Here is a 12126-nt window from a genome sequence, read left to right as displayed (position 1 = left end):
TTCTGCACCTTCCCCTCCTCCCCCACAGCTAGAGAAAAGAGGAGAGTAGGAGTGGTATGATGACTCGCTCACAAAGCACTCGATTACCACCTCTGTTGACAGGAGAGAGAGGTAACTTTAATTCAGAACAGTGTGAGACTCTTCAGGAAGAAAGGGCAGAACCCTTTGATTCATTTCCCAGGGAGCAGGAACCCAGACCTAATAAGCCAGAAACCAACTGGATGAGACCACTGTGGGAAGTTCCCGTGGGAGAGGGTCTCGGTTTCGTAAATGTGCCCCTGACCAGTACTGAAGTGCGTAACTTTAAGAAAGAACTGACCTCCCTGATAGAAGATCCCCAGGGATGTGCCGAACAGTTAGATCAATTTTTGGGACCAAATATATATACAATATGGGGGTCTCGACATAGAATCCCCAGCAGGGGAACAATTGGTACTAACTGGTTTTGTTACCAACTCAGCCCCAGACATTAGAAGAAAATTACAAAAGACAGAAAATTGGCATGAGCAGGGAATAACCCGGCTTCTACAGATCACACAAAAAGCATTTGTCCAGACATCTGAGGATAAGCAGAAAGCAAAGGCTAAAATTTTAATGCAAGCAGTTAAAGGAATAGTAGATGAGTAACATGAAAAAAAAGGCAGGGACTGTGTGCCAGCTCCTGGACGTTGGGAGAAGCGCCGGGAGTGGGAGAGTAGAGACCAGAGATAATTTCATAAATCACGACTTCCCACTTCAGTCACTGACCAATATTGATTAAAATTCATGCTAAAATTTAAATGTCATAAATGATCGTTTATCAATACTGTAGAATGAGCGAATTTAACTACCAGTTAATTCCAATTTATGAAATAAATTGTATTCAAATGTGATTTTGCACAGGGAGTACCTGAGAGTTGAGTGATGTTATAACATTTGCAGGGAGAAATGTTTGCGCAAATAGGTTGAGTTCTACACGTCTTATTTTAAGTGTATGTAAGATAAAGAAAGGATCTGATGTGTAAAGTGGCTGGATCAGCCAGTTGAAGGGGGAGTGTGCATGTCCCTTTAAGTGCACTGTGGCACTTGAAATTGAGGCTTCAGGCTCTTGTCTTGCAGTTAGAGGAATGGAGCCCTATCAACAGATTTAGTACATTTCTTCTACACATTCAGCAGTCAAGGTCTGTGAGTTTAAAGATAACCCACCTCTGGAGAATAAAGATACCTCTGGGGATTCCCATAAGTTTAATCATTCATTTCTCTGGTGCATTTACCTCCGGAGTGAAATTAATGCCTCAGCACAATTTCTCTGTATTGCCGCTGTAATTTAATTCATGATAACTCTCCCCCCACCATTCATCAGGTTTATATTTAAATCCGGTAGTGCGGAAGTTACATTGTAAATAATCACGGAGGTAAACTCTGCGCGACGGGATTTAGCTTAATGGAGAAATAAACCTGCGAACTGGTCTATGGTGGTGTGTGAGTACTGCAATAGGTGGAATATGATTTAAATTGGTGGCATAGTTCAGAACAATTGGGTGCATAAGAATAATAATATCATTAATAACTCACAGATCTTGTACCAGATGCTATTCAGTACATCTTGACTTAAGGACTGGAGAAATTGGCATGTTAGAATGAGATTGTCATGGCACCAATATTTCTTGATTCAATAATGACTCCACAAGCTCCAGGATTCATGCAGCAGAACTTTAAGTGGAATATAATAGAAACTAGCCGGTACTTAAATGATTGTGTGTGCAATCTTCATAAGAACATCTTTTAAATTTTTTTGGTGCCTGTTTTATAGACTGTTTTAAATAAGGCCAGCTCCTGTGAGCTGTGGCACAAGGCATTTTACTTAAGGCAGACTAAAGGTTGAATATGTTTCAAGTTCTCTCGCAGGGGCTCTTGTGCTCACTCTAACAAATTGCAGGTTGGTTGCCTCATACAGACAAGCAGCTCCAACTGCATTTTAATAAGGTCTAATATATTCAAAACCCATGGAAATATGGTTTGTGTTTCATTTTACAATTTTTACACTAACACTAAGAAAAGTCAGATTGTTATTCATTTTATTAAATCTGGTGATTGGTTATATGTAAAAGCATGCCAACATCACCAACAGAAACCTGTCTGGGATGGCCCCTATTGTGTACTTTTTATTACAGACACTGCCGTGCGAACGAAAGAAAAAGGTTGGAGCCACATCCAACGAATTAAACCAGCTACTGAACCACAGAATAACAACATTGATAATCTACCCTCCACCTGGCGTGCAGTCCCTCTTCCTTCTGACCTGAAAGTTACACTACACCCTGAAAAAGTGCCGTAATGTTGTTTTTACCATTTATTGTATTGTTTAATTGTTGCTTCTCCATTTCTGGGACATCACTTAATTACTCACAATGTATTAAGTCCTCCTGGGATAGGGGCAGCAGAGGTGACAATTATTTTCGTTTAGAATGTAGACAGGGCATAGATTTAATGTATAGTCATAGTGGGGTATGGGTTAACAAGGGATTCCAATATGGACCAGGGGAACTGAACAGCTTTAGTGGAGTACATCTAATTTGTATCTTAGCCTACACAGGTATTAAAGACAGGAGTTTTAAAGCGATAGCACAAAGGACATGGTGGGACAAAGACAGACAGAATGGTAGTCAGGATTGTACATGTCGCAGAGAGAGAGAGAGTTAATACATATGCTAATGTACACAGACAGGCTTGCACTCACAAGTTCAATGATACTCATGCTAATGTTAGCAGACAAGCTGCAACACACAGGTTAAATCACAAGAAACAATCCCCCCCAGCTTGGTCTCTTCTCATCACAAACACAACCCCGTGAAGGGGAGCACCAGTTACAAACAACGTGAGCTGCTACAGTACTCTAAAGCTGCTTGGCATTTCAATATCAGACTCCAGACAGCCTTCGGAGATCGGTGGCCCTAGGGTTCGGGGCTGAAGAGGAATGGCAGATACGAGCCACAATTCAACGGAACCGCCTGACTCTCGACTATTCGTTCACTGCTGAAGGCAGCATTTCAGGACACGTTCGCTGCTGAAGGCAGCGTTTCTCACAGACTTCTACAGGACAATGCTTACAACAGTCGGGCGGTTAAAGACATCTGCCCCAGACATACAGAAGGCTGTAGCTATCAGCGGCCTCTGGCCCTGGCATTTCCCAAAAACATGCAGGATGGGAGACAATAGTGGGCTTCTGTGACCCACCACTGGTGGTAGAAACACCACTGCTTGCTCTGTTATGTGCGTACCATTGTTGGGCCAGATCTGATTTGCTGCTGCAAATCGTAACCAGTCAATGGATGTTGTGGTCTCCACAGCACATCTGCATGGGCCACCACCTTCTTGGGGGGGGGGAATCAGCATCAGCCAGTAGTGCATGTCCTCGGGTAGCTGTTCTACGAACACCTGCTCAAACATGACACAGGAAGTGTCATTAGGCAGTGTCAGCATCTCATTCATCAGTGCTGATGCGTGTCTGTCCCCCAAACTGTCCAGGTGTACAGTCGCAAGAGGCCAAAGGTCACTCACTCACGCTGTAAGAGGCCAAAGGTTCTTGTGAGCAGCTCTTTGAATGCTGCATATTTCCCCTCTTCCAGAGGTGCCCATGTAGAGTCCATCGCTTGGCTTGCCACCCTCCTGGTCCAGAGAACTTGCTACGTAATAGTAGCATGTTGAGGCTGAGGTCATTTAATTAATTTGAAACTGGGCTTCGGCCTGGTCAAACCACACGCATGGCCGTGACGTCCAGAAGGTTAGTAGTTTCAACGTGTCTGTGTGTATGGATGAGTCAGTCATCTTTGGTCCAAATAATGTCTGGACCATTGGGGCTACCAATTTTAGCGATGTGCCACACACAGCGCGAAAGTAGTGACCAGGTACATGTTTGGAGTTGTGCTCAAGACTGCTTTATTTGGAGGGTGCAGTCCCAACTTCATACATACTTCCATTTTTCCTGCTTCTGGCAGAAATTATGTCACTGGCAAATACAAAAGGTCTTCCCACAGGTTCTCTTTCCTCAATGAAGAAAGCCCCACATGACCGGCACTTTGGGAGCCGGTTTGTGTACGTAGTGAGTGGGCCACCACAATGTTAACAATATTGGCTAACCTGATGGGGTGCAGTGCAGTAACTTGCCTGAGTATTGGATTAAGCAATTAAATATAAAATGGTAATTATTTGGATTGGATTTACACTGCTTTTCTTGACTCAACACATCTTGACAATTTTCCTCATCGTCAGGTCTATACTATTGCTGTTATCACTTAGCTTGAGACACTCCTTGTTCTGAGAACTATTCAATCAGAGTAATTCCCCTGCTATTCAAAAAAATGACCTGTTTCATAAATACATGTTTTTAAAAAAAGGCTGTTTCAATGGCTTCATTTGGGCATATGATTCCACAGATTCCCAGACAAAATATCCATTTTTTAGCTATTTAATTTTTATGAAATATAAGGAATGATATCCATGCAGATTCTCTGCATATCTTCCAAATAACAGACTATTCAGTTTATGAATGTACATACATAAGAAATAGGAGCAGAAGATGGCCATTTGGCCTCTCTCAGCATTAACAGTACAGTAATCTTGTGTTTAATTCCATTTACCCAAGTTTTGGACACAAGAATCAAAATTTGTAGATGCTTTTCATGTGTGTTAACTCCTTGAATTGAGCATATTGTCAAAAATACTTCTAAAATGTATTTTGACCTGTAAAACCATACTACCTTTATTCATTACTTGTGTTCTCACTTCATTTATAATGTATTGGCTTTCTTTTCCTTTAGGTTTCATGAAAAGTGAATTAGTTCATGCCTGTTGATCCATTTGTTGAAGGTAGCATAGGGGAATTATTTGGAGAGTTAACTGCATGAAAGCAAGGTGAGATTACCATCCCTTACAACCAGAGATAGATTAGTTCAATGTATACATTACTACAACAACAATAAAAATTTGTCGATCTGTTGAGAATCGCTTATTTGAAATGGTTTTCCATACCTTTAGGTCCTGGCAAGATTATGTGAGTTGAGCAAATGTCAGAAGTAATGCAGTGGATTGACAACTGTAGAAACACGAGCACGAACAGAAATTTCTTCACCCAATCAACTTCCATTTTCAAGTGGTTTTCAATCTGCAAAGAAAATCAAGTGCAGTAGTCTTGGAAATTTCTTTTGAGGTAACTTTGACTTTGAGTATAGTTGAAATGAATGGTAGTCAAGTAGGAGTTCCACTTGCATATTTTCTTAAACTCAAGTGTGAATTTGATTCAGGGAGACATGAGCAACTGATTTATTGTTGCATAGTTTGTACATTTGTATGGAATCATTATCGCTTCTTTTCACCCCGCAATACTTTAATAATGTGTTTATTAAGGCAATATTAGTGACTGTGCACCAAGCAAGTATGTTTTCCTGTAAGATATCCAAGCAGATAGGAAGCAAGAGGACTCCAGTTTACTGCTATGCTGTATTCACACTTATGATTGAAGCTGAAATAATCCAAAGAAAATGGAATTACATATTTAACTGTACTTTATATGATAAATTTATTGCATGTAAAACTGTTACTCATGTCACTATTATGCAATAAAATTGAGAAATATTATCAAAATGGACAGAAACTAGTAAAATGAGTGTTTGCAATTGAAGGTTTAAATGTACCAGTACTTGCAGAAGGCTGCATCAATATAAAAAAGATATACCAGTAATCCAAAGTATAAATGTGTGGTCCATTTATAGGAAAAGTGCATAAAAATTACAGAATATTTTTATCTAACATTCTGAAAATGATTGCATACAAGATTTTGTGTTTAACATTAAGCATAGTTCTGGAGAATTCTTGGTTTGTATATCAGTTTCTTTCTAGATTAAGAGAATGCAAAATTGTATGTGAAAATGTCATTGGTGTTTTGATCAATTTGCACCAACTGGTGGTAGATATGAATCTTCAGAGATGGAAAACAGAAGAAGCTGTGACAGAGCAGAGGGGTCAGTGATAGTTAATAGTAAAATGTGATGGCCAGTGGGTGGTGAAGTTTGAGTGACAGGTAATATTAACAAATTTTCTTACAATATTGGTGTGGACAATAATGACCAGTGCACTGGTTGGTATTAGGACGGTCTAGGGCTGCAACAGAACAGACAACATTTAAAATAAAATCAATGACATTCACAATGGATCTAAGTGCAGTAAAACCCCTGGTATTCAGAATTCAAGCAACCAGCAGCCTCAAGTAACCAGCAAATTTAAAATAAAATAAGAATAATGTAACAGGTAAAAATACGCAAGTTTAAAATTGTAAAAGTAAATGTTCTTTGAAGTAACACATAAACCTTTGATGAAGATGTGAGCAAATGTTCAGCCAGCGGAGTGCCTTGATTGTGCTTTGCTCAAAGCAGTTTGAATAACAATATGTGAAACTGCAATGGTGTCACCCAGGATGAAGAGGTGCTCGCTGTTGGGGTGACTCTTAAAGTGTACCCTTATCCCTGTTTAGTAAGAGTCACCCTGGTCAAGGGTTTTATCTGTGAACTTGGGGGTGGGGGGGTGGGGGATTTATAAATGTTATTGTTTGTCTTTTGGGCAGCTCTGTGGAGGGGGAGAAACCTGCAGATGCAGCAACAGTTAAATGATTTCAAAGAATGTGAATGAAAATAAAGTGAAATGCTTTAAGGTTTATATTTATGTAAGTGCAGTTTGTTCAATGTAAGTACAGTATTTTTCCCTGCTCTCTTTTTGGTTTTGTAAGTGTAATTCTCAAGCAACCAGAAAATACACTCATCTGGTATGTACCAATCCCCAGAAGTGCTGGATACAGGCACTGTATCGGCTCCCTTTACATCATTTAAACATTACATTTTGGCCTGATGAGGTTTAGATTTAATTACAAAAAAGGTTCCACCCTTTAGCTGTTTTTCAGTATTGAATATACATAGGAATTATACAACACAATTCCTGAATAAATACAAGTACCATATATAATACCTGAGCATACACGATTCCCCCATTTCAGTGGGGACTAGTACAAAATTTTTTAGCTATAGCATAAAACATTTTATAAAAACAACCTGCTGCTGTCAGTCCCTGCACGAGACCCACTGCCGCGCTCTCTCTCGGTGGCCCACTGCCCCACTCTCTACTTTTTATTTGAATATTTTATTAAAGTTTTAAGAAAATGCAGAATATAGGACTCAATTAATATAAAATCATTGAATATAAAATCATAGAAAAACATTTACAAGGTCCAAAAAAAAAAGGAATGAAGAGTCCCTCTTCTTCCAGTGCCCCCTCCCCAGATTCGAAAGAAAAGGGGACAGATACCAGAGAAAAGGAGAAGTTAAAAAGGATGAAAAGAAAAAGCAACAGGAGCAAGGTTCAATATCTCAGAGTCTCATCATTTAAAAAGTATTTAATTTCTAATAATGAGTACACTAATTGACAAATATTGAAATAATTTCTAAAATCCAGGCACTTAAGTAATCTAAATAAGGTTGCCAAATTTTGAAGAACATACTATATCTATTCCTAAGACTATAAATATTCTTAAGAGGAATATAACTTTGCAATTCCAAGTTCCAACAATCAATGTGAAGTCGGGAATCGGATTTCCATGTTACCGCTATACATTTCCTGGCTATTGACAACACAATTTTAACAAATCTAGATTTACTTCTGGAAAAGTTAACTTTTATAACTGCCAAATTCTCCAGAAGAAACAATTCTGGGTCTAGAGAGAAGTTGACCTCCACAATTTTTTGTCAACACTTCCCCAATTCTATCCAAAAGGGTCTTAATTTAGTACATAACCAGGTGGAACGTAAAGAAGTACCAACATCTATACCTCACCTAAAACACTTATCAGAAAATTCTGGGTTTTTTTAATGTATCTTTTGAGGTATGAGATAAAACTGGTGCAGAAAATTATAATGAATCTGTCTATATCTAGAATTAATTAAGGTAGTCATACTATCTGACCAACATTATGGATCGATTACAATGCCCAAATCTGATTTCCATATATAGAGATAAATTTGGTTGCATCCCCTTTCAAATTAGAATTTGCATGTCTGAGCACATTGGTAGGACCATTAATGGTCCCCACTTTTCCCTCAAAAAGATCACAATTGGAGATAGCAGAAGAACATGTTGTTAGGTAAATTCTATTTATTTTTAAGTCCCTCAAAAGACAAATAGCCACTGTTGATCACAACAGTCTTCAATGCACCTGATACCATGTTGGCACCAGGTAGCCAAGATTCTATTACACAAACTGTTTTGAGATAGAGGTGTATTTGACGATAATCCCTCTTAATCTTAATTTTTATCCCAAATATAAATTACGTTTCAATAATGGGTTATTTGTTTTCCTTTTAATTAATTTAAAATTCCATTTATAAATACATTTTTCTGCCATCTCCTCTCTTACCATGTGCTGTCGCTGTCCTTCTCTCTCCCTGCAGCCTGCTCTCCCAGCAGCCCACTGCCGGTCCCTGCACTGGTCCCACTGCCAGTCCCCACACTGATCCCACTGCCCTTCTATCTCCTGGGGGGGGTGGAGGGGAGAAGAGAAGAGGGGCGGTGGAACCGGGAGAGAAACCAGACAGCCCGCCACCAGTCGCATGTGATAGATAGTGGTGATGCTAGTGAGCCACACAGAGACGAGGATCACTGGTGGTGTTACTCACCATTATCACCCTAACTTCAACTTGGCATACAAGACTGGGGGATATTTTTGAGCTATTTTTTTGAGGGGGAAGAAAGTGGTTCTTATACGCCATCAAAAACAAGAAAATAAAATATGAAAAACTACAAACATATAAGGTGGAGAAGAACATAATGAAGACAAAACAGCAATATTATGAGCTAGGAGAAAAAACGCACAAAATACTAGCGTGGCAGCTTAAGACAGAACAAACTAAAAGAACAGTATTGGCATCAAGGAAAAAGGACAAACAAATTACATGTAACCCAACGGAGATCAACGAAAACTTTAGGGAATTCTACGAACAACTATATCAAACTGAAAACGAAGGGAAAGAAGACAAAATAGATGAATTTCTAACTAAAATTGAACTACCAAAATTACAAACAGAGGAGCAAAATAAATTAATAAAACCATTTGAAATAGAAGAAATACAGGAGATATTAAAAAAACTACTGAACAATAAAACGCCGGGAGAGGACACACTCCCAATAGAATTCTATAAAACATTCAAAGACGTATTAATTCATCCTCTCCTGGAAGTAATGAACCAGATTGAAAAAACACAAAACATACCAGATTCATGCAAAACTGCAATAATTACAGTAATACCAAAGACGGGGAAAGATCCACTAACACCAGCATCGTATAGACCAATATCTCTACTTAACACAGATTATAAGATAATAGCTAAACTATTAGCAAACAGATTGGCCGACTGTGTACCAAAAATAGTAAAACTAGACCAAACTGGATTTATTAAAAAAAGATGAACAATGGACAATATCTGTAAATTCATTAACTTAATCCATGCAGTACAAGGAAACAAAGCTCCAACAGTAGTGGTTGCTTTAGATTCAGAGAAAGCCTTTGACAGAGTAGAATGGAATTATTTATTCAAAGTACTACAAAAATTCAATCTACCAGAGAAATATATTAATTGGACTAAAGCATTATATAAGGGACCATTGGTGAAAGATATACATCAAACCAATTTAAATTAAGCAGATCAACAAGGCAGGGATGTCCACTATCTCCTTCACTGTTCGCTTTAGCAATAGAACCACTAGCAGAACTGATAAGAACAGAAAATAAAATACGAGGGATAAAAATAAAAGAGAAAGAATATAAAATCAGTCTATTTGCAGATGATATTATAATATACTTAACAGAACCAGAAATATCAATAAAAGAATTACATAAGAAATTGAAGGAATATGGAGAAGTATTGGAGTACAAGATCAAAACAAATAAAAGTGAAGCAATGCCAATGAATAATGCGGATTTTACAAAGTTTAAGGAAGAATCACCATTTAGATGGCAAACACAAGCAATTCGATACCTAGGTATACAACTAAATAATAATCTCGGCCGTCTATATAAACTAAATTATCAGCCATTAATGAAAAAATTACAAGACGACTTAGAGCACTGGAAAGACCTACCACTAACACTGATAAGAAGGATAAACTGTATTAAAATGAACATCTTCCCAAGGATACAATACCTATTTCAATCATTACAAATTCACTTTACAGAGAAATTCTTCAAGGAGCTAAAGAAAATAATAAGAAAATTCTTATGGAAAGGGGGGGAAACCGAGGATAGCACTAGATAAATTAACAGAATGGTACAAACAAGGAGGCTTACAACTACCAAACTTTAAGAATTATTATAAAGCAGCACAATTAAGATACCTATCAGATTTTTATCAAACAAGGGAAAAACCTGATTGGACCAAATTAGAGCTAGATAAAATAGGGGAGAAGGTACCTGAGCATATACTCTATAAGTAGGATGAAAATTTGGTGCAGGGACGTGGCAAGATGGCGTAAGGATCAGACATGCCTTCCAGTCCTCTCCTGACTCTATCTTATTGTTTTGTCTAGAAATGCCCGTTAAAATTCTTTAAAAGTTTAGATAACTTCAGTGCTGTTAATTTAACTTATGATGGTACAATTGGTGGAAAAGAGCAAAAAAAAACGACAACAGATCATCAAAAAACTACATTTTCTAAAAGTTCAAGTTTTGGAGCCTACCTACAGGAAAGACACCAGAGCTCAGCCTGAAATGGATCCCAGGAGAGAGGTACAGCTTTTGGATGTAGAGATCGGTAGAGCCCTCTAAAGAGGGCGCCAAACTGCCTTTAGAACAAAGAGTTACTCAGGTTCGCACATGTGCAGTAGCATCTGACGGCAATGTTATGAATGAACCACTTGTAGTAACATCAGTTGAAGTACCGGCTGGGGAAAGGCATTTGTCAACTGTAGCGGTGGCGCTGCAAACTGCACCTCTTGAGATAAAAGAACCTATACAACTTGATGTACTGGGAGAAATTAATACATTATGCCGGCCAGCGTCATCCAGTCACTGCTGGAAAGGCTGTGGCTGGGGTTTCCACACGCAGCTATACTACAAGGAAGGCAACCAGAATGAAGGAAGCAACAGAAGACCCTTTGGTTATGCAGAAGAAGCAGGAATCTGTTGAGCCAGAATCTCTTCCAATTGAAAAGATTCTTGTGAATCTTGAATCTAAATTATCTTATACAATGCAGGGATTATCTAAGATTATGACTGAACTTGGTACTAGGTTTAATACTCTGATGGAAATAAATTCTCAATAGATGGCTGAGTTTGGAGCTTTTAAGCTTGAAGTGAGAGATAAATTTAATTCGTGTGAAGAAGATATAGACGAAATACGAGATCAAGTTTCAGATATGACCAAAATGGTCAAAGATTTACAAACTCAAAATAAAAATTTGGTGAAAAAGATTGATTATTTGGAAAACCAATCCAGACGGAACAATATAAAGATTATTGGTTTGCCGGAAGGAATGGAGGGACCAGACCCAAGAAAATTTTTTACTGAATGGATTCCGCAGGTGCTGGGTCAAGAACATTTCCCGGAAGGTATAATACTGGAATGTGCTCACAGAGCCTTGCGTAGAAGACCTATTTCAGGTCAAAGTCCAAGACCTGTTTTGGTTCGTTGCTTGAATTATTACGACAGAGAAATAATTTTACGAGTGGCTATTAGAAATGCACAACAGAGAAAATCACCCTTGATGATTCAAAATAATCGAGTTTTCTTCTATGCGGATTTGAGTCAAGAAGTTATGTTCCAACAACGGGAATTTAACTCTGCTAAAGAGTTGTTGTGGAAGAAAGGTTATAAGGCAACCTTTAGATATCCAGCTGTTTTGAAGGTTTTTCAAGATGGTTACCAACCAAAGTTCTTTGATTCTCCAAAGGAAGCTATAGCATTTGCTCAAGAGCCGCCAATTACTCAGTTTCAACAGAGACGTAGTCCGCCGCGATCTCTAAGGAGACAAGAGATGGAATAAAAGAGCCGTGCTCCAAGAAGGAATGGTTGTAATGGTGACTCGGTAGTTGGAGCTGATTAAAAGAAGAGT

At 38.5% G+C, this 12126-nt stretch overlaps 1 protein-coding gene across 8 annotated transcripts in view; it reads right to left on the bottom strand.

Moving 5' to 3' along the window:
* Window positions 1–12126, bottom strand: part of colec10 (collectin sub-family member 10 (C-type lectin)) — a 94139-nt gene that overhangs the window by 62030 nt on the left and 19983 nt on the right. For 7 of the 8 annotated variants that reach the window (XR_011352079.1, XM_069920587.1, XM_069920585.1 and 4 more), the window contains exon 2: window positions 5011–5143. Coding sequence is in view for 7 of the 8 variants with exons in the window: in XM_069920587.1 (XP_069776688.1) it covers window positions 5011–5143 (133 nt within the window). In the remaining variant the exon portion in view is untranslated. Of the gene's footprint in view, window positions 1–5010; window positions 5144–6081; window positions 6141–12126 lie in introns of those variants that run through there. The other variant, XM_069920588.1, reaches the window with a different exon arrangement.

The sequence above is a fragment of the Narcine bancroftii genome, chromosome 2, assembly GCF_036971445.1.
Source record: "Narcine bancroftii isolate sNarBan1 chromosome 2, sNarBan1.hap1, whole genome shotgun sequence".
Taxonomy (NCBI): Eukaryota; Metazoa; Chordata; class Chondrichthyes; order Torpediniformes; family Narcinidae; genus Narcine; species Narcine bancroftii.
The sequence above is the reverse complement of the archived record's forward strand: the minus strand, read 5'-3'. Positions and strand labels throughout refer to the sequence as shown.